The sequence below is a fragment of the Vollenhovia emeryi genome, unplaced genomic scaffold (assembly GCF_000949405.1).
Source record: "Vollenhovia emeryi isolate VEMERY1.0 unplaced genomic scaffold, V.emery_V1.0 DF939225.1, whole genome shotgun sequence".
NCBI classification, from domain to species: Eukaryota; Metazoa; Arthropoda; class Insecta; order Hymenoptera; family Formicidae; genus Vollenhovia; species Vollenhovia emeryi.
Genome location: NW_011967141.1, coordinates 478,724 through 504,968, shown reverse-complemented (window position 1 = coordinate 504,968; position 26,245 = coordinate 478,724). Strand labels below are relative to the sequence as shown.

At 40.8% G+C, this 26,245-nt stretch overlaps 5 protein-coding genes across 14 annotated transcripts; 3 read left to right on the top strand and 2 right to left on the bottom strand.

Annotated features, from left to right (window-relative positions):
* Positions 1-1,020: 1,020 nt before the first annotated feature.
* On the top strand, positions 1,021-9,939 carry LOC105560673 (1-phosphatidylinositol 4,5-bisphosphate phosphodiesterase gamma-1). 6 transcript variants are annotated; one of them, XR_001008853.1, is made up of 20 exons: positions 1,021-1,161; positions 2,057-2,268; positions 2,891-3,040; positions 3,121-3,259; positions 3,446-3,608; positions 3,682-3,995; positions 4,080-4,286; positions 4,368-4,788; positions 4,952-5,263; positions 5,379-5,554; positions 5,695-5,872; positions 5,998-6,069; positions 6,175-6,366; positions 6,538-6,759; positions 6,845-7,051; positions 7,173-7,554; positions 7,636-7,775; positions 7,861-8,004; positions 8,074-8,190; positions 8,267-9,939. XR_001008853.1 is itself a non-coding variant. In XM_012009975.1 (19 exons), exons 2-19 carry the CDS (start codon positions 2,094-2,096, stop codon positions 8,089-8,091), a joined length of 3,612 nt encoding a protein of 1,203 aa, XP_011865365.1. In that variant the 5' UTR covers positions 1,021-1,161; positions 2,057-2,093; the 3' UTR covers positions 8,092-9,939. The 6 variants fall into 6 exon arrangements, 5 of the variants coding, with proteins under 5 accessions (XP_011865365.1, XP_011865367.1, XP_011865369.1 ...); XM_012009975.1 differs by having other exon boundaries at positions 8,074-9,939; XM_012009977.1 differs by having other exon boundaries at positions 2,009-2,268; positions 8,074-9,939.
* LOC105560674 lies at positions 9,847-15,783 on the bottom strand. 3 transcript variants are annotated; one of them, XM_012009981.1, is made up of 4 exons: positions 15,734-15,783; positions 10,988-11,094; positions 10,452-10,729; positions 9,847-10,366 (listed from the first exon to the last, which is right to left on the bottom strand). In XM_012009981.1, exons 1-4 carry the CDS (start codon positions 15,766-15,768, stop codon positions 10,076-10,078), a joined length of 711 nt encoding a protein of 236 aa, XP_011865371.1. In that variant the 5' UTR covers positions 15,769-15,783; the 3' UTR covers positions 9,847-10,075. The 3 variants fall into 3 exon arrangements, with proteins under 3 accessions (XP_011865371.1, XP_011865372.1, XP_011865373.1); XM_012009982.1 differs by lacking the exon at positions 15,734-15,783 and adding an exon at positions 11,623-11,793; XM_012009983.1 differs by lacking the exon at positions 15,734-15,783 and adding an exon at positions 11,672-11,793.
* Positions 11,992-17,483, top strand: LOC105560675 (ferritin subunit). Its single transcript, XM_012009984.1, has 5 exons — positions 11,992-12,387; positions 16,300-16,418; positions 16,519-16,680; positions 16,809-16,955; positions 17,032-17,483. The coding sequence occupies exons 1-5, from the start codon at positions 12,315-12,317 to the stop codon at positions 17,188-17,190; spliced, it is 660 nt and encodes a 219-aa protein (XP_011865374.1). The 5' UTR covers positions 11,992-12,314; the 3' UTR covers positions 17,191-17,483.
* LOC105560676 lies at positions 17,312-20,857 on the bottom strand. Of its 2 annotated transcripts, none has more exons than XM_012009985.1 (10): positions 20,683-20,857; positions 20,241-20,433; positions 20,012-20,082; positions 19,777-19,913; positions 19,560-19,659; positions 19,375-19,430; positions 19,005-19,288; positions 18,631-18,917; positions 18,423-18,542; positions 17,312-18,347 (listed from the first exon to the last, which is right to left on the bottom strand). In XM_012009985.1, the coding sequence occupies exons 2-10, from the start codon at positions 20,301-20,303 to the stop codon at positions 17,918-17,920; spliced, it is 1,548 nt and encodes a 515-aa protein (XP_011865375.1). In that variant the 5' UTR covers positions 20,304-20,433; positions 20,683-20,857; the 3' UTR covers positions 17,312-17,917. The 2 variants fall into 2 exon arrangements, with proteins under 2 accessions (XP_011865375.1, XP_011865376.1); XM_012009986.1 differs by lacking the exon at positions 20,683-20,857 and adding an exon at positions 20,480-20,528 and having other exon boundaries at positions 20,241-20,328.
* A 418-nt stretch (positions 20,858-21,275) lies between these two features.
* Positions 21,276-24,922, top strand: LOC105560671 (dual specificity mitogen-activated protein kinase kinase 6). 2 transcript variants are annotated; one of them, XM_012009973.1, is made up of 7 exons: positions 21,276-21,519; positions 21,892-22,079; positions 22,380-22,545; positions 22,615-22,851; positions 23,467-23,646; positions 23,747-23,964; positions 24,036-24,922. In XM_012009973.1, exons 2-7 carry the CDS (start codon positions 22,015-22,017, stop codon positions 24,178-24,180), a joined length of 1,011 nt encoding a protein of 336 aa, XP_011865363.1. In that variant the 5' UTR covers positions 21,276-21,519; positions 21,892-22,014; the 3' UTR covers positions 24,181-24,922. The 2 variants fall into 2 exon arrangements, with proteins under 2 accessions (XP_011865363.1, XP_011865364.1); XM_012009974.1 differs by having other exon boundaries at positions 21,276-21,548.
* The last annotated feature ends 1,323 nt before the right edge of the window (positions 24,923-26,245 follow it).

Genomic DNA, 26,245 nt, shown 5'->3' with positions numbered 1-26,245 from the left:
GAATGCTGAGTGGTGCAATGATAGTAATTTACTAAATCGCAAGCAATTCAGCAGGAAAAATAGCATCGTCTGCAGCGGGCTTTAGTCCCAGTCTACAATAGATGATTTAAGCCCTAAGCTTTAAGAAATTGGCCAATCACGGTCAAGTATGAGTAGAATGCGCGACTGTGATTAGTCAATTTATTAAGGCTTAGGGCTTAAATCTCTATTGTAGACTGAGACTAAAGCCCGCTGCAGACGATGCTATTTTTCCTGCTGGATTGCTTGCAATTTAGTAAATTACTAGGAATCCTGAATGCTGAGTGGTGCAATGATAGTAATTTACTAAATCGCAAGCAATCCAGCAGGAAAAATAGCATCGTCTGCAGCGGGCTTAATGCGTGGTCTACAATGCGAGTCGTAGTCGTAAGAATAATCGACTACGATTGGTCAATTTCGTCAGACACATAAGAATTGACCAATCATAGTCGACTATTCTCATACTTGACCATGATTGGCCAATTTCTTAAAGCTTAGGGCTTAAATCATCTATTGTAGACTGGAACTAAAGTAAGATTGTGGACTAGGGGTAACTAGTATGTCCACTCTGTCATTTGTTTTGTTTTTTGCGCCGATCATTTCTGCGCATCCGCCATTATCTCGGTGTGGCCAATGGCTGCGTTCAGCAGACACAACTGTTGAGTGAGCGCGCAACGATTTCTTAATATGATTGGCTGGATCTAAAAGTATTAACCAATCATACTGAGCGCTCAATGATTTCTTAACATGATTGGTTGGATCTAAAAGTATTAGCCAATCATACTGAGCGCTCACTCAACAGTTGTGTCTGCTGAACGCGGCCCTTGTCGCGTGAACGCCGCGGCGCCACATACAGATTGGCCGCGTTCAGCAGACACAACTGTTGAGTGAGCGATCAGTATGATTGGTTAATACTTTTAGATCCAGCCAATCACGTTAAGAAATCATTGAGCGCTCACTCAACAGTTGTGTCTGCTGAACGCGGCCATTGCAGAAACGACAGAAACGTAACGTCCTCTCTCGCCGGGAACAATCGGAAGTCTCCAATTCATGTAAACGTGAATTACGGACGATACCTACACATGATAAGGGAGACGTATTTTTGTCGCGCATAATCAACAGTGCGTGCCGTTTCGCAGACAGGTATGACACATATCTTTAAGCATGTACATTGTAAACATCGCGATAAGGGTGATGGAAATTGTCTCGCGCGCGCTGAAAAATCCGCGATACGCGATGATAAACGATACGGCGAGGAACGAGTGACGGAGTCGCGTTCGCCGTAAACGTAAAGCTGTCTCTTTCGAGCGCGAGCGTTTAGAAGGGGGCATTTTATTGCTGAAATGTACTCCCGCCCAGGGCCGCTCGTTATCGGTTCGATTTACACGCCATGCCGACGTTTCCCCTTTTACAGAAACCCCTCCGAGGAGCGTCGGCTAGGTTATGTTTATTTTGTACAGGTCGCGTAGAGCAACGTAGAGACACGAAGAAAGATATAGTTGGATAGAAAGTGCGAAAATGCAAATGTCTCGTGCTACTCTCGCGCACAAATGCGCGACGTGGAGATATGGCGGCGAATAAATTTGCTTGTTAATCGGATCGAACGCAAACTCGGACGCTTCGCGCGGTGATATCGCGCGCACGAAACATTTTTCACGTCCCTTTAAAAACGCACTCGCTATGTGCTTTGCAACTTTGTAAATAATTACATTTTACATGCGTGTATACACACACTCATATATATATATCTCTTACTCAACTTAAATTTCTGTATAATAAAGAGTCTTGCGTATTCCAAAAACTCTTATCCAATTATTCAATATACCTCGCGTTCGTGCAAGTGTCCAAATATCTTACATTAGTAATATTATCCTTCGTATGTGAGAGCGAAGCGTTTCCAAGTCGTTTCGGAGCGTTTCAGTTATCATATGACAAATGTAAGTGACAAATATGCGCAAGGTGTAAAGCTGTAAAGGGTCATCTGATACAGCACCAGGCTACTTGAGCTGTTCGAGTCACCACGTGTCGTCTATTGCAGCGTCAACGTACAAGTTAGAAGTACCACGGCGTCAAAGATGAACGGAATTATTCCTGAAATGGAGCAGGTTATTAGTCAGCTCGAGAGGGGCACCGTAGTGACGAAATTCTTCCCGAGGAAACGGCCGGAAAAGAAAACTCTAATGATAAGGCGAGAGACTAGACAGATTGTTTGGTCAAGAAGCGCGACTTTTAGACCTTTCGATGGTTCAGGTAAGTTGCTTGCGTCCGCGGATCTGTTTCTCTCCCATTTACTCAACATTGATATTAATTTTTCTAGGCATATGTCTTGTATATTTTGCCTACACTTGTACAGATGCGTCTGCAACAGACATTGACGAGATCGTGAATGCCAGCTGTAACTTTTTAGAAATATTAAAAATCCCCTGCGTTTCGTACGATTTGTTTCTAACGATGAGTTTCTTAAATAAAGAAATTAAATTAATACAAAGGTGACGCTCGTTGTATGTGTGCACAAATAATCCAAATTTTTTGGGCCAACAGTAACGAGCTAGTATGTAAGGATGTTAGAAAAATAGAATTGTATTCTCAATAAATTACATAGGTGAACGTTTCGATCCGTATCTGTTTTTTTCTAACATCCTCGCACACTAGCTCGTTAATTTTGGCCTGAAAAATTTGGATTAGTTGCAAAGAAATTAAATCGGCATCGTGCTATAATTGATAGTGATATTTCTTGCATGCACACGCGTATGTGTCACATGTCATGTTGTCTCGCGATATCGACCTCTTGAGAGTCGAAGAGGTCGCACATATTTGAGAGCCGACACATCGCGTATCGATTTTATTGCTATGTATTATATTTTATTTACAGTGGAGATCAGAGAGGTCAAGGAAGTTAGGATAGGAAAACAATCTAAAGACTTTGAAAAATGGCCTGAAGACGCTAAGAGAATTGAAAATTTAAGATGCTTCGTGGTATATTACGGATCAGAATTTAGACTGAAAACCCTTTCCATATCTGGTAATGCAATATAAGCATCTATCGCTACTAACTGCTCTCGTTACGTACTGCTACATGCTATGCTTGTATTTGTGTCTCAGCCCTTAGTGAGAAAGAATGTGAGCTGTGGGTCAAAGGATTGCGTCACTTGGTACAAGACACTATAAACGCGCCGTATCCGTTGCAAGTTGAAAGATGGCTCAGAAAAGAGTTTTACGCGATGGAGAATTCCCGTGAAACGCAAGTTTCTCTTCTACCAGAGTTTATATTTGATCTCTTACTCGTATTTCACTGTATATAATGGACGCGATTTATATATAGATTGTCTATATATAATTGTACTTCCTTTTATAATCAATCCATATGTCGTTAGCTGTATCGTTTTGATGCATCGTTAATTGTCCTTTTTTTTACGCTGATCAACAGGGTCACGTTGAAAGATGTGAAGGCATTTCTGCCCCGAGTCAATTGCAAAATTGCTACGAACAGGCTCAGAGAATTGTTCCAAGAAGTGGACACGAGAAATCGGAATGAACTTGGTTTTGATGACTTTGTCACTCTATACCATAAACTGATGTTTGATCAGAATGTAAGTAAATACATTTGTAATATTCTGAAAAAGTGACCAACATTTGCGCAAGTTGTAATAATGAGTTTTGCAGAATCTCGCCGATTGGCATAAGCTGTTGAATTATTCTAAAACTGGACAAACTGTCACGCTTCAAGAATTCCAGAATTTCTTGGTCACCGAACAGCAAGATACTTTGGGGAATAATGAATCGGAAGTGTCGCGCTTTATTAGAGAGTATTTACAAGATTCTCAGAGGGATATACAGGAGCCATATTTTACTTTCCCCGAATTTATAGACTATCTATTTTCTAAGCACAACGACATATGGAATCAAAAATTTAATCAAGTCTCTCAAGATATGACTCGACCTCTCGCGCATTATTGGATAGCGTCCTCGCACAACACGTATGTTAATGTCTTGAAAAAAGAGAGAAAAAAATTTATATATTCGTGAATTTATATATTCCAATGATCCGTGTGATGTCCTAGATATTTGATGGGAGATCAGATCAGCAGCGAGAGTAGCTGCCAGGCCTATGTGCGTGCACTAAGAGTGGGGTGTCGGTGTATAGAGCTCGATTGTTGGGATGGTCCAGACGGAATGCCATTTATATTTCACGGACACACTCTCACCACCAAGATCAAATTTTTGGATGTTATTAAAACTATTAAGGAGCATGCTTTTGCTACATCCGAGTAAGTTGAAGGGGCAAGAGATAACGGAACCAGTTATCTCTGTGCAGCTATTATTTATCTATCGACAACCTTTGTTCACAGGTACCCTGTTATCTTATCCATCGAGGATAATTGTACCTTGCCCCAACAACGTAAAATGGCAACGACTATGCAAGAGGTATTTGGCGACATGTTGTTGGTTCAACCTGTCGACAAGAATGAGACTTCTCTACCTTCGCCATACGCATTACGTAGAAAAATCCTGTTAAAACATAAGAAACTTCCCGATGGTGTCGATGAATCGTCGTTTCTTGTTCGAAATGACGAAAGCAGACAAGAGATGGATCTTAGGAATACTGTGAAAAATGGGATTCTTTATCTGGAAGATCCTATTGATAGAGAATGGAATCCTCATTTTTTCGTATTAACGCAACAGAAGTTGTTTTATACAGACACATTTTCAAGAGCACAGGAAACCGAACACGATGACGACGAGGAAAGTGGCGTTCGTAGATCGTTGGATGTATGCACATTTTATATTAAAAGTCCAATACTTTTGTATACAAAGTCAATACTTGAATTGCACTTGTTCCATTATGAATTGATTTATGATATACATACAAAGCTATGCGTATGATAAATATTCGTATTACATAAAATAATGACATTTGTTGTAATTCTAAAAGGGCGCGCCAAGTGACGAGTTACACTTTGGGGAGAAATGGTTCCATGGAAAATTAGCGAGGGGAAGGGAAGAAGCTGAAGAATTGTTACGACGTTATTCCTATCTTGGAGATGGTACTTTTCTGGTACGGCAATGTGTTACATTTGTGGGCGATTATTGTTTGTCATTTTGGCGTAAAGGAAAGGTGAACCATTGTCGTATTAAACTAAAGCAAGAAATGGGTCAAACTCAGTATTATCTTATTGACACCAATTGTTTCGACAGTCTGTACAGTTTAATTACTCATTACCGTAATCATCCACTGCGAAGTCAGGTGAGTACAAAAGAACTTACAATTACTTGAAATTATTAACTTTGGTTTGTTGTGAAATAAGACTATAAGGCAGTATATGATTGTATATCTGTGTCACATATACTTTGATACACAGGAATTTCTAATCACATTGCAAGAACCAGTGCCTCAGCCAAACAAACACGAGGAAAAGGAATGGTGGCATCCCGAATGTACTCGAATCGCAGCGGAAGAGATGCTGAAGCGTATACCTACGGACGGCGCATTTTTAGTAAGACCTAGTGGAAATAATTGCTATGCAATTTCATTTAGGTATGTTTCTTTAAAGCGTCTCGTGGTTTTTTTTTCTCTGTATTGCTTTCTACATAAAAAATGAATTGTTTATGCAATCCATCTTTTGCAATAGCATACATGTACATACACATATCAAGTTATATATTCCATTGTTATAGAGCGGAAAAGAAAATAAAGCACTGCAAAATAAAACTCGAAGGGAGGCTCTATACCACTGGAACCGTAGAATTTGAGAGTTTAGTTGAATTAGTTAGTTATTACGAACGGCATCCATTGTTTAAAAAGATTAAATTAAGCCACCCTGTTAATCAGGATATCATCAGAAGGATGGATTTGGTATGTATTTCTTTTTGCATTTTTCTTCGAGTTGATACGGAATATGCAATTATATGTCGAACAATAAGCATTGGAGTACTAAGGGAGACGAAAAATACTACATTCCCCCTTTTCTCAATATTTAGGATAATGATGATGGATCTTACGGCATCCCAGGTTATATGGATCCTACAAGTTTTACAAACGTAAATTCTCAAGTAAGCTTTCCAAAATCATCATGCCGATAACTATTAAATTTATATTTCTATGATGTGATCAAAAATATATGTGTATACGTACTGATGTATCGAATTACTTTAAAGGTTACTGTTAAAGCTATTTATGATTATAAAGCTAGAAGAGACGATGAATTGACGTTTGTCAAGCATGCTATCATTACTAACGTTATTCCACAAAGCGGAGGATGGTGGAGAGGCGATTATGGTGGTAAAAAGCAACATTGGTTTCCTGCCAACTACGTGGAACAAATTGATCAGCAAGAGATTCAAGGAGATGTAGGTCTCGAGTTGTACATACATTGTTTATGCATATAAATAATAATCAGACAAAATTGCAATTCATGTTAAACACATACACAAAACCGTGTCATTATTATTATTACGTTAATATATAATAATGTGTGATAATGTATTTCCACCTAATTTGAAAATATCTTGTTTCATTAGTCAGCGGATTCTATGATGCTTGGTAGCTTGCAAAAAGGTTCGTTGGATATTATGGGTGCTGTGGTAGACATAACGGTTGGGGAAAGATCAGGTTTGGAATGGATTTTAAGAATACAAAATCCTAGTATGTGTTCAGTATTTGAAGTCGCAACACCTTCGAAAGATACTGCGTTAGAGTGGATGTCGAGTATCAAAGAGACTGCACAAAATGCCAGCGTTAGGGTAAATATATAATTTTCTTTATTCAGATATTAATACGCGTATGATATTATTTAGCAACAAGTGCATTATGTGTGTTTTCGTTTAGGAGAGTCAACACAAAGAAATGGAAAGGGCCTGGAGAATAGCTAAGGAAATGTCCAATCTTATAGTATATTGTAGATCGGTCGCATTTAACATAGAACGAATAAGAACTAAGGGATTTACATTCAATGAAATGAGTAGTTTCCCTGAAACCAAGGCTGAAAAATTAATGTGTCAACAAGAAAATAAATTTTTTATAAAATATCACCAGGTAATGAGTGAGAGAGAAAGAGAGAGAGAGAGAGAGAGAGTGTGTGTGTGTGTTTGTGATTAAACTGGAAAATTTTAAGAATCGATGTTTGGTAAATAAATTAAATTATTTTTCCTTATAGATTCAATTTAGTAGAGTTTACCCAAAGGGACAACGTATCGATTCGTCAAATTATAATCCTGTACCAATGTGGAACTCTGGTTGTCAGATGGTAGCTTTGAACTATCAGACAGGAGATAAATCGATGCAACTGAATCAGGCTAAATTTAAGGAGAATGGCAATTGTGGCTATTTATTGAAACCAGAATTCATATTTGGGCAAGAATTTAATCCATATGACAAAAATACATTGTATGGAGTTGAATCGCTCAAAATTAGCTTAAAAATTATTGGAGCAAGACATTTAATGCGATCAGGAAGAGGCACTGCCAGTCCATCCATCGAGATTGAAATTTTGGGCGCAGATTTCGACTCTGGGACAAAATTGACGACAAGAACGATACGTAAGTATCTACGTATCTCATTAAACATTAATATAATTTCACTAAACATTGGTATTACTAAACGTAACCTGAACTTTATAGAGGATAATGGATTCAATCCAATGTGGAATGAAACATGTGAATTTGAGATATTCAATCCATATTTTGCCCTTATACGATTTTTAGTACAAGACGAAGATATGTTTGGCGATAACAATTTCATAGGACAAGCTACTTATCCAGTGAGTACTTAATCGTCATCTAAAAGCCAACTTCTTGTAGATTCCTTGAGATCGTTATTTCCAATTCAAATCTTATTTTATTCAGGTACGCTGTTTAAGGACGGGATATAGAAGTGTTCCACTAAAAAACATGTATAGCGAAGATCTTGAGCTTGCTTCCTTATTAGTACACATTGACATTACAAATTTATCGGTAATGACAAATTCCATTCAAAGTTATTCGTGTCAGGTACATTGATATTAAAAAATTTGTACGATTCAGTTTCACTCTAATAAAACTTTTTTTTGTCTCGTATAGGTACATATAGATGCATAAAAACAATCAACAAAAGTTAATCTGTGTTACAAAATATAGAATATCAAATATGCAAGCTAGTAAAACTATTAAATTAGTGTACGAGAATAGCGATGGAGAGTAAGTATTTATCTTACTGTCAGATATCACGTTTATCCTCGCCAGTGTATACCAATATATCATTTGTTTACCTCAGGTGATACAAGTCGTCACACAAGTGGAACATATTGCGATAATACATTATAACGGTATAAAATTATAGCATGTGTTTAGATCAGAGTACATATCGTTAGAAGACTGTATATACGTATATCTATTTATGTTGGATTTTGAAAAATTAGACATGCATAATTGCAGTAATTTGTGAAGAGTATTTCTATAATTGCGATATGAAACGAAGCTGAATAAATGTTTCTGTCCCGGAAGGAATTCAAATTTAGAATAATTAAATAAAAAGACAGACTCGCGAGGTAGAGAAACAATATACATATACATACGTGATGCTCGATGCGTGATGGATAGATTTTATCGCTGTGATATATATTACAGCTATCATTCTGATTCTTCCAACGTATTTGATTTTTATCTATACGTATCTATGTTATATTTTACACATTGTATGTGCTTACATGATGTACATTTTTAATCATTTGTGCTATTGACATATCAATTTGTCTTCAAAAAATAGCTCTACATATCATATAATGACTGAAGAATTTTACTTTCTAAAAATTAGTTTATCGAATCACCATGTATTAGATTTGTAACATTAATACAGTTGTTTTTCGATCTGGGATGGAAGAAATAGTTATATGCAATGAAGAGAATATCTAATTATAGATAAAAATAGAGAAATGCGTGTAATAAATGCTACAAATAGTACAAGCATACTATAATTGACAGTATCGTTACATGGATGTGTAACACGATTGCATTTAATTGATTTAATATGAAATACAGGAACGCGCATATAGTATATTATAGATGCTTCCATGTTGATATAAGAATAAATGTAGCGAGCAATAAGACTAAACGTAATAACACTGTAGACTTGTCTGTACAACCGTCAATATCTGAAATTGTTGTACATGTGGAGTGCGCGCGCACACCCTCTCTTCCTCTTTTGAAAAATGAATAATTGTATTCTACATTAGGTCTAGTTACATCTAGATGGAAATGCGCAAAACTTTTATTCCCTCTAGAATAAAAAAAAAGATACGTGGACATCACTGATTAAAGAAATTTAGTATATTCTATCGTTTTACTGTACAATCGGTGAGCGATGCTCAATTGAATCAGATGTCGATGTATCTTTTTTTCTATAACAGCGCCGTTCTATCGTGGGCATTTTTGGTAGGGAGCGTCTTCCTCAATAATTGTGCACATTAGCTGTGTACATACCTAGTTTACTAAATACGACTATCATGTCTTCCCAGTTGCAGGATGCTAACCAATGTATTCATTTTTTTTGTACATCCTGATTGTGTCGTGCATTAGAATGTCACATTTCGATCATTGTATTTTTTATACATGTATACTTGTAAACCAGAATCGAAGTGTCTCCGTTGTGCCTGTACTTTGTATCGTGAGCGATACACAAGACATATCCGCGAAAACAAACGAGAATATATAGAATATTCTATGTAGCAAAGTTGGGTCTATCGTTACAAATATTCTTGTATATAGGCACATCGAATGAAATATGCAGTTTTGCAGATCAGTATCGCGGATCGTAAATAATTTATAAAGAAGCGCGCGCGTGCGTGTGTGTGTGTGTAGCTATTCAAAGTTGTATTTATTGCATTATACATACATACATGCATACATGTATTGTTATGTTACAGAATATATAGAAGAAATAAATTTCTACATGCGTTTATTTCTTGTATTTTACATATAAAAGATCTAACATTGGTGATAGAGCAAAAAAACAGTAATAATAATATAACTGAAGACTATATATATTATATGTACGTGTTCTAAGTCATAATTGTAGAGGGCTCCTTTACAAAGTTTTCTTAAGGTACTCGTCAAACAGGAATACGGAGACTGATGCGTCACGTTCTTCCAGCATGTTCTTGAGGTCATTCGAATGACCCGCCAGCAGTCTCACGCGTTCGGACAACGATTCCATGAAATGTTCCTCGATATAATGAGCGATGGCAGCATCCTGCTTGGTGTGATGCTGCGCCTGGGTGTGAATGCGCAGTGCCTCCTCGGCAAGCTGCTTCTCGCTATCGAGTGCCTTGGCCAGACTATTCAGTTCGGTCAATTCCAGTACCTTGCCGTCCTTGATCTGCAGTGATACATTAATAAGAGTCTCGACTCGCTGGCTGTGTTCCGCGCGGAAAAGCGGGGACAACCGAGACGGATATACTTACGGGCTTCTTGGTACGTGGGAGCTGATTGAGATCCATCTTGCCACCGCGCTGCGCGATATATTTCATCAAATCTATCGCTTGCTCCCACAGTTCGTCTGAAAGTTTGCGGTACAATCCCTTAAATCCCTCTCGATTAGCCTCGTAATTTCCAAAATGCGTGGACATGAGGAGAAACTCGAAACTCGTCTCGATGTTGGCGTTTGCGTACGCCTGTAAATCGGCCTGGAGGGTATCGATAGCTCCATACTTGGCGTTACAGTTTGACATTAATACACCACCTGGAAGCGACAGTGATTTACCCGCTTTCGTTGGGGGGCGCGCAATTAAATCCCTGCGCGCAGTCGGGCGAACGATGGGTTTAACCCTTTGCACTCCGAATTATATCTCACCTATTGGTTCGGACTTGAAAAAATGTCGAGTGAGACCCGGACAGAGGAGCTTGAGATAAAAACTGACGTCGAGTCGCACTCGACATAGGAGTGCAAAGGGTCAATACTCTTAGAGCTACTCTGTACGACAGATAAATGTCCACGTACTTTTGGGATTTGTGCCGCAGGCGCTCTCAACGTCGGTGTAACAATACTCCGCGGAGACGGTCAGGAAAAGAACGGACAATACTCCAAGGAACTTCATGTTTGCTTTTCTGAAAATTCAAATGACAAAGTTAAGACCCCACCTGTCGTATGCGTGTACGGGACGCGACGCTCTGCGAGGTAGCCATCGTGGGGAAAAATCTCTCCTTCCCTCGTGTCTCTTTGCGAGAGAGTACGACTCAAATCTGCCGACTTAATGAAAACCACTGGCGATAAGGAAGCGACAGCGCACGTCTTTGTGTACGGTGGTTTCGAGGAGAGAGAGAGAGAGAGAGAGAGAGAGAGAGAGAGAGAGAGAGACAGAGGCAACACAACTAAGGGCTATCTGCGGTAACGGACGCCAGAGAGGAAGGGGCGAGTCGAGATTATTCGAAAATGGTACGCGAGATAACAATTTACGCGTGTCGCCGCTCCCTCTCTCGCTCTCGGCGAAGCCGCGCCGCACGTGCCACGCTACCAGTGGCCCATACAGCTCCGGGCCAAGTGCGCAATTCGTACGCGCGAAAACAATGCCTCCCCCCCTCTCTCTCTCTCTCGACGGAGAGGAGTCCTCTCAAAAATATCCCTTATCTACGTACGTGCGGTAGGGAATTATCGGAGCGTTCTCGAGTGATCTTCGTCGAATACCTCTCTCTCTCTCTTTCTCTCGCCGCGGGCGGTGTACGACGTTCGGTAGGAAGCAACGTGAATACTCTCGCTTCGACGTTCTCCCGATAATGAACGTTGCCCGCTGCGGAGATGGGAGTTTTCACGCCGTCATAGTCAGCTGACGGGGGCGGCGCGGCGCAGGCGCAGGCGGCGCGCGGGCTGCGCGCGCCTGGGCCAGCGGCGGGAGGGGGGGGGGGGGCAGAGACGGAAGAGACGGAAGACGCGCCCTCTCCCTGGTGCGTGGCTCCCCTACCCGTTTTGCCCCGATACCGCCCCGATACCCCGCCTGTCCGTGGTTAAAGTGCGAATGTCGCGCGTACGTCGGACGATAGTCGTTAGGTGATCGATGACCGTAGGACGCGTTTAGTCGCCCGCCGTCGCCGCGCTCTTCTTATCTAGCTCCGACGAGGGCAGCCTTCTATACCAGTGCGTATAAAGGTTGCTTCTGGACGAGGTGAACGATCCGCCAGGCGCCAGACTCTTCCTCGGGATCTCATAACCTGTCCTGTCCACCACGCTCGCTCCTTCCTTTCCTCTCTCTCGCTCTCTCTCTCTGTCACACACTCTGTCTGTCTGTCTGTCTGTCTCACTCGCTCTGTCGCGCGCGCGCGAAATCATCACGATGACGAAGCTGCTCCACGTCTTTCTCGTCACCCTGGCCTGCATCAGTGGCACCTTCGGGGACGGACTCAAGTGTAAGTTTGCAATCGACATGCGTAGTTTTCTCTCCTCCTCCCTCAACCTCCCCTCCTCCCCCTCCCCTTCCCGACCCCCTCGTGCTCTTATCGTGGCTCCTCTACGCCGCGTGTTAATTTGCGGACGCGTGGTATCCAACGGCGCTAGACAGGACGTTGACGTCCGACGTAGTCGCCCTATTAATCCGTGGGCCGGTGTTTACGGCCCCGTTCGTAAATTCGATATCGTCTCTCGAGTATTACTGTTAAACCCCCTTCGCGCTCTCCTACGTCGAGTGTGACGTCGGTTTTTTTTTGTCTCGGGAGCTTCTTTGTCGAGTTTCTCGCTCGACGTTCGTTCCAGTCCAAGCCAATAGATGAAAATAGACGGAATATAATTCGGAGTGCAAGGGGCTGACGTGCCTTTATAACCGATCGCAGAGCCGTGTCGACGCTCCCGTGGCAACGCTCGAGACGATTTTGAAATAAGACCCGGCTATGAATACCGGCCACGGTCCGTCCTTAAATCTGAGGTCGTCTCGAGCGAATAAGCGTGTTTGTTTGATCGAGACGGGAAACTTGCAGTCAACCCCGAGCGACAAATTTCCGCGATGCCGTTTGTACTCGAACTGCTCGAGCCCGGGCTACCGCGTATATTTTATAACTCGACTCCGTCTTACTCGACGACGATGACTGGACTTGGTGTCACTCGAGAAGGACCCGGAAGAACGGGGTCGAAACGTTGCGTAGTGAACTGATTAAGTAACCAGCCAGTTGGGTTGACTACAAGTTTCCCCGGCTCAATGTTTAATCGCTACTGGCGACAATAGGCAAGCTCTCCTTTCCTGTATCTATTCACGTCATATTTTCACCCCATTCATTCTTCTTTACTCTTATTTATCTTTGTTCACTCTTGACATTCATTAATTCGCAACTGCGTAAAGTGTGATGACTCTCTTGCTTGTACACAGCTTGTTAACGTGACGGCATGAGATCAGTAACAGTTGTGTGAAAGGGTTTGCAGATTGGGTATACGCTTGATGTGTTTTCAACCAACCGCAGAGCCGTGTCAACCTCCCGAGGCGATTCTTGAGACGATTTTGATATAAGAATCGACCACGGCCCGGCAGATCCCGCTCCTTCGTCTCGTTTCCTCGACGTCGCTTCCGAACGCGTGGAAAAGAAAATCTACCCCGCGTGTCCGTCCCAGCTTGGCACTAAAGCGCTCCGCGGGAAATTGAATGACTCCGTGTAAAGCAGCGAACGCAATAGTTTGTTTTGATTGAGCAATCAGACCTTTGGATATTGTCCAAGCCGTTTCCGATTAGCCCCGGTGCCCTCCGCTCGCGGCTGACGCCGAAGCCCCGGTCTGCGATGACTCGTTGGTCGTTGGTTTCAAAAGTTGGAGCTACATGTCGAGCCTTGGTTTCCTTCTAGACGAGAGTAAACGAGCCGACACGTGGCAACCAATATGGGCTCCACATCGTCTGTTATTATTCCACGATATCTATACGGACGTTTGTGCGCAAAGCAAAAATACATTGACAAGGGCAAACGATTCCATAGGTACCCTGGCAAATAGTTGTCGGTTCTCAGTTTCTCAAACTCCATAGAGGTAGAAACGTACTGTTGTGTTTACGTACATCACGTGCACATCCGTGGCCCCGATGTTCGCGGTTCCCGAGATGTTCGCATTTTATTTCAGAGCGAAATCCGGCGAAGATTTTACTTTCGCGTCGTCTACTTATACGCCGAGGCCTGAATTGTAAAACGTCGCAATTGAAATCGCATTGTTAACGTGTTATATATCGACGAGTCATCCGTTCCTGTTGGAATAGAGACAGAGAACGTGTCGGTCGCTCGGTCGTTCCAAGGATAGCCTTTGTTTCCTCTCGATTCATCGGTCCTGCTTATCGTTGGAATTTGTCATTCTCTGTATCGTGGTTTATGCAATCGACCGGGAAAGTGATGAAATTTCTTCGGTATATATGTCGTTTGAAACTTATCGTAACGTTTGCGGACGTCGTCGTGTCGCAGCAAGTTTTAAACGATTTGTGCAACAAGTAAATGCGTCTCATCTTTCTGGCACATGCGTCGAGTGTTTTTTTCCCTACTCCTATCTGCACCATTTTTACGCGCAGATGTCAGGGCTTTTTATCAAATCTCACTTTCACGACCCGATTCCGAATTATCGCTCTACAAAATATAAATGATGATGAAGCTAGAGTCGTTGGGGAAATAAATTATTCTAGCCGCGGGAAATCGACGTGGCTATTATCAGCGCGCGATAAGGAGAGCCGTACAGTTCCCGTACGCAGTTGCCTCTCAGCTTCGTCTCCCGCGATATTTACGTGTATATTATACATGTGATGATTTCAGATACATTCAGCTTAGCCGGTTTAACGAATGAATATTCTTCTTCGTTCTTCCTCGCGCGGAGAAACGGGAAGGAAGTATACGTTCAAGGCCCAAACACAGTGCCAGGCAACAGGGAATAGAATTTCTGACGCGTTGGATTGCTGATGGAAGAGAATTTCCGACGAATCCAACGCGTTAAAAATCCTCTTCCCTATTCCTATTGCCCGTTGCCTGCACTGAAAGAGAAATCTGATAGATTCAACCAGCCGTCTGTTAGAAAATGGACGAATCAGAATTCCTTTAGGATTTACCAGATGTGTAGCGGAGTCCAGCAGACTTCTGGTTATGAAATCATCTTTCATGGTAAATCCTAAAGGAATTCTGATTCGTCCATTTTCTAACAGACGACTGGTTGAATCTATCAGATTTTTTTTTCAGTGTGGCATTGTGTGTTAGGCTTCACTTGGCAATAATCTACTCCATGTTATGCGAGGGGGAAACCGCTGAGGGCATTGTGGTGTACAGATTTGCGGCATTGCTGGGCAACTTTTGGGCATTAGTTGGGGCATTGTAAAGATAAAACAAGCTAAATAAGATAATAGGATAAAGCAATGCCCACTGGGCATTAGAGTGGGCGTTGGTGTACAAGATTTTGATCAGCGGTTTTCCCCCTCGACGTTATGTGTACGGAAATGTGTAAATTAACAAGATGCTCCCAAGATCGTGCGACACTTGTTTTCGTTAAACAGAATTCGCGGACAGCGGAAACTGGAGAGTTTAATTCGACAATTATTATATACTGGCAATTGTACGTGTCGCGGAACAATTTCTCTCTTTCTCTCGTAATCGTGAAAGAGATTAATCATACAACTTCAAATATAATTAATACAACTTATCACGTACGTGTATATCTCGCCTATAGCAAATTAATTCGCTTCATCTTGTTTTGCACGAAGATAACTTTTCATGATAAGTCGTGATGATGATGATGATGGTGATGCGTACATACCGATTCCAAAGTCCCTTTCCACCCGTGTGACTCATTCTGTGTGACACGCAATTGGGTATCTATATATTAAACGAAGATTGGATTCCGTTCCTTAATGCAATTAATATCGCAGTGAATTGAGCTATACAAGAGAGAGAGTTACATTTTATAAATTAACACATATTCGTAGTGCAAGCGGTAACAATTTTGCTTATAATCTACACTTGCCAATGCTGTAAATGGCCGCGAATAAAAGCGCTAGACGAAGCGAGCCAGTTATGACACAATAAGATTATTCCTAATGTTCGATCATTTTATCTGCAAGTAGATGCTATCGACGTTGCGAGTGGGCAGTCACGCACCGATAAAATACTTGATCTCGTCGATAATATATTGATAAAATAATACGTGTTCTTCTTATCTTAGCTTCACGTAAATTATGAGATGGATTATTACACGATATAGTAGAAATTTTATTGCAAGGCAATAATTACTAGACGACTTTCGATATGACTTTCGATACGTCGACGACGTTTATTTGAGCCAAAGTTAATTAATAGTAAATTAATTTTATTATATCTCTTTAGGTATAGTTAAACCCGCTGATGTACCAACGGCATGGCTAGACATGGTAGATCCGTGCATAAAAATCATGGAGTCTCAAGTTAAAACCGAAATGGAAGCTGCCATGAAATATCTTGCGATGGTAACACACACACACATATATATATTAATTTTTTTAATCTGTATATGACAATATGTAGTTCCCGCTACGTTGAAAATTAAATAATTTTTTTCTTCGCCAGGGTGCTCATTTTGCGCGCGATACTATAAATCGCCCGGGCTTTAGCAAGTTCTTTTTCGAAAGCGCGAGCGAGGAGAGAGAACATGCGATAAAGATCATCGAATATCTGCTAATGCGTGGACAACTTACGAATGACGTTAGCAAACTTCTCAAGTATCCCTTGGTGAGTATTTTACTTTCCACGAGTAAATGCATATACGCATATACAAGCGCAAGAATGCCGAGTGGAGGTCGTGAACGAATAGTGACGCTTGTTTCTCCCGCTCTTTCTGTTACGTACTCTTCATACAGACCAACAATACAAATCCGATGCGCCAAGAATGGAACAGTGGAGAAGAAGCTCTTGCCGAGGCATTGAAATTAGAGGCTCAAGTTACCCGCAGCATTCGCGATATAATTATAATTTGCGAAAATTCAAAACCTTTCAACGACTACCACGTGAGTATTCGACAATTGCCGCACAATTGATTTTCACCAATCGAACCGAATGTTGATCGCCGCAATTTGCTTGCAGTTGGTGGACTACCTCACTAGCGATTTCTTGGACGAACAGTACAAGGGGCAGCGCGACCTTGCTGGCAAAATTTCAACATTGGGCAAAATGATGCACGCGCATGGACCTTTGGGAGAATTTCTATTCGACAAGAAATTGTTGAACGGCGAAGTCTTATAGAGACTGGGCTGACGTCAAGTTCAGCCGGAGATGTTCTTTTCTATAAATATACGTTTGTAAAATTTAATAATGGCCACATTTAGAATACATCGTGTAATTTAGATTACATTATGCGTCCTTGTTTATATTTCACCGTAGAATATGAAATGTAATAGTTTTTGTTCTCCGAACAAATTTCTAAATGTGACCTAATATGTAATAATATATAAGTATGTAAAACATAATGTTTACAATGTTTGTTAATCCATAATAAGTATATTATCCTTGATAAATAAATAAACATTATTTTGAAATGCTGCATTATCCGACGATAGTCTTATTTTACTAACACACCGCGTGTTGTCAAGTTTCTTGCACCTTTTTCGATTCGACGGCAAATGGTCGAAAGGGATGTATAATAAAGTGTTATTGTCGACGACGCGCTCGTGAAAAAGGAAAAGGATTTTAAAGAAAACTGTATATTGAAGATGCCCTTTTTTTATTTACTAAACTACTGATATAATTATACGTGGAAAATTATAATTAGAAATACGAATAATTTGTCAAGTCAAGTATGTTCAATTTACAGTGTACGTTATATGGCGAAAGTTGAACAGGAAAGAACTGTTCTCCCAAAATTATGCAATATTAAAAAGTGTACATCAAGGTGCTTCTTACATACTACTTTCGTAAGTAAATTAAACTCTGTTATAAATTCAGACGCGGCCATGCTCGGTAATTAAAATCATTATTTGAACGAGAATACGGTATGCTTGGGTAGAGTAAGATTTGTATACGTTTCGTCCCAACTAGACGTGAAAAATTGTTCCTCGTAGTTGACGTAGTCTGTCGCGCATAAGCTTAATTCTAAATCGCTTGTGTTTGCATGTGACAGTACATTCACGACACCCCGAGGTATCTTACATAGTGAAAAGATATCGCAATACTGTGCCAAATTGGATGAATTCATGTCGGTTAGCACAATAACAGAATTGCCACAGATTAAAATTTGTATCAACCGAAGAAACAACATATCTTCAGTTTTCTCCTTAAGAACAATAATGCCTCTTGGAAGACGATTTTGAATTACTTCTAATCTATCAGTTTGAGAGCAAAGTAACAATGTTTCATTGAACTGTGAGTATCTTATCAATTTGTCTGCGTCTTTCAGGAATTTACTAAAGGAAACATAAAAGGAACAATCAATTTGTTGAAAAGTTATTACACACACACACACAACTTTAACAATCTACCTATTATATTTTAGTGCTGTTACTAATTCTTGTAGTAGACGTTGTCTAGTATCAATATGCAAAGTTTTCCAAGTCTTGAAGCCTTCTACAGCTGAATTAACACACGGCAGAAGATCTTCGCTACAACCGATTAACCAGATTAGTTAAGACTACATTTTTCACTTAAATCCAAGAACGAAGAGTGAAATAAAAAAATAAAATACAGTACCTTGTTGCATACGCTCTATAACTGTCGTCATTGTGCTTCCAATACATTCCTTTCGTGGATTTGTGCCATTTGCCATCATAAAAGAGATTATAAAGTGGCACAGACGTCATGCTTGAACGAAGGTTTAAGAAATGTATCTCATTTGTACGGTTTGTACCTAGTATCACGCCGTCGGAACTTAGGTCCGTAGGTAATCTTTCGTGTAATTTGTCAAGTATTTTTATCCAAGGTAAAAGCACGATACCACCGTAGAGATCCATATGCATGTTTATGAACACAACGTCTCTCTGAACAATTCCAAGCAGTTAAATTATTTTAACGATTAAATACCCTTTCGGCAATGTACTGTCATATGATTTAAATAATATACACACATCTAGAAGTGACGCTATTTGTTTTGCGTCCACAATACTTTCCGACCATATAGATGTTATACTCATATCGCATGATTCGCGCGGTATAAACTCGCCTATCGATATCCATGTCGAAATTCTCAAGTCTCTGGGACGAAAATACTTCTTGACGAGCGACAAAAATTTCTGTTTAATTGGCATTTGGACCCAAATTTTGTTTATACGAGAATGCCCTACTATATTTAAATAGCTGACAACTGCGTATAAATCTGAATCGCTTAAAAGTATCATTTCGTTGGTTTCATCTGCATAAAGTTCAATAAAATCTTCACTATTACAGGTATACAGGTAACAATACATTTTCGTTGCGTTACGAGTGCGCTATGCTTACTTGAAAGCTCTTTTTTTAAACGATAACATCGACTTTTATACAGCGTTGAACTTTTGCTAAAACGTAAACATTAACGTTTATCTATAAAATTGCTCTATGTGGTAATGTTATAGTTCTAACGCGAAACAATATATAAGTAATTAATTAATGTATCGAAGAGATATAAGGAAGGAAAACAGAGTTACATGATAGCATTTTCCAGAAATAATTGCACTTTCTGTTCCCTACATATACTGAAGATTGTAAACATTACCGACACAATTCCGTCTTCTCTGTTGTATTCGTCTAGAAAACAGAATAAAGATTGAAAACAAAAAAAAACATCTCAGGTCCGATGTGCTTCTTATACATGAAAATAATTAAATTATATAAAGTATACGCTTGCTAAAACTGATGACGTACCAAGCCTATTACTAAACGTAAGTTTTGCACCAAAGTTTGTCAAGTACTCGAGAATGATGGTGACTGTGTCCACATGTTCGCAGGCGGATTTGAAAAGAGACAAATTTTCTTTGATTACAGATGCTGCATTGTGAAATCTGAAAGAACGGAAAGGAAATACTAGTATAATTGCGTGCACCATTTTGCGCCACTTCGAGTGTGCATCTATTCAGCTGTAGATTAAATTGCGGTTTACCTCGTTGAAAAATCATCAGAATTCTTAAATTGCACTCCCCTAGACAAGGTAGCTATGTCTGTCAATGCTTTCTAAAAAAAAACATACAAAGACAAATGCATTCTACTGAAAATATATAAAGAAATTGCTATTCGTTTGCAACACTGTTACCTCACGATCAAAATTATTAATTAATAAATACGGCACGCACGCACACATATTCCAAGTTGATCTCCAATCTCATGCTCACCTCTTTGCTGTCCCTATCATATTCTAGATTAGTATAATATTCGTCTATAACTTGCTCGCTCATCGTCGGTGGTCAAAGTCCTGGCAATCTTGAAAATATTCTTCAATGTACCACAGAGAAATGCGTATATATTTGCAATCGATCTTGCTTTATACTCTTGCACCGTCATATAGCGACAACAGGTAAATGTGACCTTGTTACCAAAACAGATTTCAATTTGAAGCGCGTGAAATAGTTACCTCTGTGAAGTTAGCCGGGCAACCAAACGTATCGAATTTTCCCACCGTGGAATTTTCATTAATTGGTATCGATTAGATCGTTTGGTAAAGCCCGCTGCGGACGATGCTATTTTTCCTGCTGGATTGCTTGCGATTTAATAAATTACCAGAAATCGCAAGCAATTCAGCAGGGCTTAAGGGATAAAAATCTGATAATGCCATACCTGTTGTACGAGCTTTTTGTCCCCGTAGAGTGGCTTCGAGACCATTTCATTAATTTCTGTATGTACGTATCAACACTGCCATACATGAACCATACGAAACTATACGATAGAGCAGAAAATAGTAAAGTTTCTTTGAGAACAATTCTTTTGCTACTGCGTGTCGGTGGCTATCCTTGATTATTCGCAAACGGGAACATTAAGTAAACGATACAAACGTGCGGTTTGAAAATCGTAAAATCGTCCTACCAAATGCAGCTGCGAAAATTCCCCAAATTGCATCGAGCACTGACGCCACCGTGTGTACAATTTCACTAGTACCATTTTTTCGAAAATTAAGTAAAAGCATCCCACCACTTGCTTTTACTTCTTGTGATATGCAAGTATTCAAGTACGGCGCCTACGGCCGCGTTATAGAAGGGTGATAATTTTAAATTTAGAAGAAAAAAATCTAATCCAATTAGAGCTGAACGTAGTCGATTCATTTGCGCTACTTGGGGGACCGCTTGGTGAGCGGCCAATAGCACCGGAGAAAATTTCCTAGGATCGGCATCGCGCACCCCGCACACACCGCACAATTTTGGAAGGGAAATAGCTTTGATTCGTGTTTTTTCGCGCTCTTTGCTCTGCCAAATTGTTCGTTTCGCTTCCGAATATTTGAAACGCGCAATCCTGGGATGGGGGACCACCGGGTGAAATATCATCGCGATTAAACGACACTTGAATTTAACGGTTCACAGTTGCAAAACTTGCGCGGCTTTCGCGCAACCAACTTCAGACGATGCAGCTTGAGTTTACTAAAGAGTAGACTTCATATATGGGCAACGGAGTGCGATCGAGGTACGGACACACTCGGAGGTTCTTACGCGGTAATTTCCTCAAGACAGCGTAACGTCCTCTGTAATGACGCTAATAGATTTGTTGCGCTGCACGAACGAGGGATATGATACTTTTACGAGCGACGCGGCCCAACGTTGTTTACGGAGTAACCTAAACCTCAACCCGAACTTGAACCTGAACGTCAAGCTAAATTTAAACCTAAACCTAAATCTATAAAGCTATGAAGCTACAAAGCTGAATACAAGTCCAAGTCCAAGTCTGAGACTCGAGTCTAAAATTGAAATATGTTAAATCTACAGCTAAACGTTCGTTCGTCCGTCTCGAGGCGCAGTGTTCAGCGTTTTAATCGAGCGTTTCCTCTCGCTTTTCCAGATTGCGTACGCACTACGCCCCGTGGTAGCGCCAGTCATGAATTTCCATTGATTTCCTCTGGAGTAGTGCCGAATTTGCGCAGGTTGCCAACGGCGCAACCTCCCGTCGATTCTATCTCGTATCATGGCTCTACGTCGTGGAAAACGCAATCTAAAACTACAGGTCTCCGAAGATGCACCTGCACCAGTGTACGTATAGCGTCGCCGCAATGTCTGCCCACGATTAGTGTCGCTTACGTCTATACGTGTCGTCTTTTGCATTTACTACATGTGTATATGTTTATAATATCCTTATTGTCTCCCCTTGGGGTTGCAAGGCACTTTACACTTGTAAACTATATATGTATACGTTTACTTGTAGAAATGAAACTAGTGTACACGTAAGCGAGATTCAAAGACATGTTGAGAAATTTCAGCTGCGCAATATGCCCTTCCTATCTGGAGACACTTGATGATAATACATGCCTTGTATCGCATGTCTCGTTTTAGAACACCGCCAAGAAATTTAGACAAACGGACTACCATTACTATAGACGAAAAGACGTTTGTAGTAGAAGCTGACGACTTGGAGACACTTTGTGTACTTGGCCGTGGAGCATACGGAATTGTTGATAAAATGCGACACAAGCAGAGTGGCACAATTATGGCTGTTAAGGTACAGTTGTCTAAAATGCGGTAGGTACGGGGTGGAACGTGACTTGAAAAGAGGAAAAACAATTTACAGAGGATAGCTGCTACTGTAAATACACAAGAGCAAAAGCGGCTGCTGATGGATCTGGATATTTCTATGCGCAGCTCAGCGTGTCCCTACACAGTACAGTTTTACGGAGCCTTGTTCCGAGAGGGAGACGTATGGATATGTATGGAAGTGATGGACATGAGCCTCGATAAATTTTACACAAAAGTATACAAACATGGTCGTGCTATTCCTGAAGATATCTTAGGAAAAGTGGCTTTTGCGGTATATATATATTATAACATGTATATACATACATACCCATACAGCACAGAAAGTTAAAATAACGTTGCTGAATCGTTGCGATGCTGAATGTTGAAGTCTCAATATCTTCTCTACATTAAATCTAGGTTAATGTTTGTACATTGATTCTTTATATTGTTGCAACGTTAAAACAATCTTGAGCAAATTATTATTTTTTGACACTCAGATACTTAAAAATATATAATTTATATATATGTATATAATATTTTTACACCGATTAGAAATTTTCTGAGCTAAGATTGGATTATTAGTGGAATAATTCAATTCCAGCATTTCCAACAGTGGTAAAAAATATTCTGCTAAACGCGACCAATGTTAACTCGATATAATTTAACAACGTTTTCTGAATGTTGAATTGTAACGTGTACAAGACGTTACCATTCAGCGGACATTAGACGGTTTTGCAATATCTTTTCAACATTGAATCTACATTTCGTATCATTGATGCAATATTGCAATGTTGTAGTGGAACGTTTCTGAGATGTTGCTTCAACATTTGTGTGCTGTATGAGATATGTGTATACGCTCGGATTTCTCCCATTGCTAAAGAAACACTTACATTGTCGTACTTTGCAGGTAGTAAGCGCGTTACATTACCTCTATTCACAATTACGGGTGATTCATAGAGACGTAAAGCCTAGCAATATCTTAATTAATCGGAAGGGCGAGGTGAAAATTTGTGACTTTGGTATATCGGGTTATCTTGTGGATTCCGTTGCCAAGACTATCGACGCCGGATGCAAACCGTATATGGCTGTACGTAACTTGAGCTTATCAAGTAGGAAACTTTTGGAAGGTTCGTCTCAGTCGTTGCTTCGATATATCACCGTTATCTTTTATTTCCCTTTTTTTGTAGCCGGAAAGGATAGACCCAACGGGCAACCCATCGCAATACGATATCAGATCCGATGTCTGGTCGCTAGGGATTTCCCTGGTTGAATTAGCGACTGGTAAATTTCCATACGAGACATGGGGTACGCCGTTCGAGCAACTGAAACAGGTGGTGAAGGACGATGCCCCAAAATTGCCAGCTGGCAAGTTCTCCCCCTCGTTCGAGGAGTTTATCAATAAGTGGTAAATGGCAATGTCTTACAACTCGGAGCCAGGATGGTCGGTACAGATTTCACATACGTTGTTGTTTTCAGTCTGTTAAAGAACTACACTGCCCGTCCAAATTACAGCCAATTGCTGGAACTCGACTTTATCAGAGAACACGCCGAGAAAGATACAAATGTGGCCGAATTTGTCGGAGAGATTTTAGATTTACCAGAAAACGAACAGCCGGTATAGTGCATGCGTCGCTTTGACGTAGCTTGCAGTATAATTTGACTTGTAACTTGTATGTTTTTTTTTTGCAAGACAGTCATTGCTATGTGTAATTTATATTATTGCGTGTCACAGCGCGAGACAACTGATTATTCCTTTATTTATCGTCCTCTTCATTAAGTTTTTCTTTCTTTCTTTTTTTATTAATTTCGTCTGATAGCATTTATAAGTTTGATAGAGAGCAACTGTCTCTACTCCAATCCTAATCTCGTCACTTGGAGGCAAACGTGGTGAAAATAATACACGGATGTTTTTCTACGTGATACAAGTTTGTGGCATTGTGGTAACAGTAATAACGAAAAGATGAGTAAAGCCTTAACGATATATCTCGATGAGATGTGTGCGCGTCTTTTTAAAAACATAGGTTAGAAGACCAATTTATATATATATGTAATATATATATATGTGTAAAACACTAGATTGTACATAGTAATCAAATGTGCGTAATCAAAGTTGTATTTGTTTAGGAAGCAACTCAATTTATTAGTAATCAATTGTAACGATTATATTAGCGATAGAAATAGAATTTTGTGTGACACTGGATTTCGTATATACGTACGCACACACACACACACGAGTATAAAATTAATATTACGTATAGTGGGAATCTTGTAAAATCCTTAATAATTTCGTTTTCTACGCACGATCCAGCGCTGTAGAGTGGTGAAAATTAATCTGAAATAAACGATTGTTTCAAGAGTACAAATCAGTGTAATTGTTTGAAAGTTGATGTAATAAAATTCTAATAGAAAGTGACAATTTGACGGAACAACCTTTGTATGGAAAGGGGGGAGAAAAGATCGGCCCTTATCGAGGTGCACGAAAATGCTTTTACATTCGCTACGTGGGTTACCGTGAGTGTAATCGTCATTTCTCCCTTAAAACCCTCGCGATACCTTTGTGTCCGATTACAGCGATTACAGCGAGAGCATTTTCAGTCGCGCTCGGCGCTACAAATCGCGTAGCGAATTTCGAACGTTTCGAAACGGCGCCTGTCGAGCAGCAAGCGGGCGGGCGATTCGCCGCGAGGGATTTGGCGGGAGAGCAAGGTCCAATGACAACGCTGCTTCGTAGGACGCTGAAATCTGCACGTTTAGACATCTGCGCAAAGGTGCTGCGCGCGCGTTTGACGCTTGACGCACGACGCACGACACTTCCATGTAATAGCACCTTCAGATTTGCGATTCTGCCACCTAGCCACCGCGGTAGTGGGGGTTGGCGCGTGGTGGAAATTCGGCACGCACACAATCACGCGGTCGTGTAGCGGTCGGCGGCTACACGACCGCGTGATTGTGTGCGTGCCGAATTTCCACCACGCGCCAACCCCCACTACCGCGGTGGCTAGGTGGCAGAAACGCAAATCTGAGATCACTGCAGCACTGCTGCGCTTTCGTTCAATTCGGCATCGACGGGGTAAGCGAGCGGCGACGGAACGGAGGGAAAGGCGAGGATTGCGGGAATCCAGCGGGATCCAGCGGAATCCGCGCAGGCGGCTCGGATTAAACGTAATTGTAGGAAACCGTTCGACATTAGGTATTGTTTTGTATTTTATTATTTGCGGCCGAATAATCATATTTTCCGTACAGATATTATTATTTTTGGTAATATTTATTATGTAATTCCTCAATTGGCGCATATTAGAACGTAACCATGGTTTATATAATACCCATAAATAACCATGGAATTATATAATAAATATTACCAAAAATAATAATATCTGTACGGAATATGATTACGTATAAATTCTATGTTAATAGTGTATACCTTAACCTCTACGGCGTTTATCAACGTGCCATCACGTGCCAGTGTGATGCCAGCTTGGACTACCAGCTACATTGCTGTCGCGATGGTGGGGATAGAGTGGGGATAGCACGTCTGCGCGCGCACTCACGCACACAGGCAACACGTGTGCGCTCGACGCGTATATGCGGCGTGTTGCCTGTTGCGTGCGTGCGCGCGCAGACGTGCTATCCCCACCTTCGCGACAGCGATGTAGCTGGTAGTCCAAGCTGGCATCAGTGCGGTGCCA

Excerpts from the sequence above, each read along its gene's own strand:
- LOC105560676 (XM_012009985.1), bottom strand. The coding sequence starts at position 20,303 with ATGAGCGAGCAAGTTATAGACGAATATTATACTAATCTAGAATATGAT. Across the intron at positions 19,914-20,011 it reads TCTGATGATTTTTCAACGAG|ATTTCACAATGCAGCATCTG; the intron begins GTAAACCGCAAT and ends CCGTTCTTTCAG. Across the intron at positions 18,918-19,004 it reads AAATAGCGTCACTTCTAGAT|AGAGACGTTGTGTTCATAAA; the intron begins GTGTGTATATTA and ends GGAATTGTTCAG.
- LOC105560675 (XM_012009984.1), top strand. The coding sequence starts at position 12,315 with ATGACGAAGCTGCTCCACGTCTTTCTCGTCACCCTGGCCTGCATCAGT. Across the intron at positions 16,419-16,518 it reads CCATGAAATATCTTGCGATG|GGTGCTCATTTTGCGCGCGA; the intron begins GTAACACACACA and ends TTTCTTCGCCAG. Across the intron at positions 16,956-17,031 it reads AACCTTTCAACGACTACCAC|TTGGTGGACTACCTCACTAG; the intron begins GTGAGTATTCGA and ends ATTTGCTTGCAG.
- LOC105560673 (XM_012009975.1), top strand. The coding sequence starts at position 2,094 with ATGAACGGAATTATTCCTGAAATGGAGCAGGTTATTAGTCAGCTCGAG. Across the intron at positions 3,041-3,120 it reads GAAAACCCTTTCCATATCTG|CCCTTAGTGAGAAAGAATGT; the intron begins GTAATGCAATAT and ends TTTGTGTCTCAG. Across the intron at positions 6,070-6,174 it reads TTACAAACGTAAATTCTCAA|GTTACTGTTAAAGCTATTTA; the intron begins GTAAGCTTTCCA and ends ATTACTTTAAAG.
- LOC105560671 (XM_012009973.1), top strand. The coding sequence starts at position 22,015 with ATGGCTCTACGTCGTGGAAAACGCAATCTAAAACTACAGGTCTCCGAA. Across the intron at positions 22,080-22,379 it reads GAAGATGCACCTGCACCAGT|AACACCGCCAAGAAATTTAG; the intron begins GTACGTATAGCG and ends GTCTCGTTTTAG. Across the intron at positions 23,647-23,746 it reads GATGCAAACCGTATATGGCT|CCGGAAAGGATAGACCCAAC; the intron begins GTACGTAACTTG and ends CTTTTTTTGTAG.
- LOC105560674 (XM_012009981.1), bottom strand. The coding sequence starts at position 15,768 with ATGAGTCACACGGGTGGAAAGGGACTTTGGAATCG. Across the intron at positions 10,730-10,987 it reads CTGCGGCACAAATCCCAAAA|GTGGTGTATTAATGTCAAAC; the intron begins GTACGTGGACAT and ends TGTCGCTTCCAG. Across the intron at positions 10,367-10,451 it reads TCCCACGTACCAAGAAGCCC|ATCAAGGACGGCAAGGTACT; the intron begins GTAAGTATATCC and ends GTATCACTGCAG.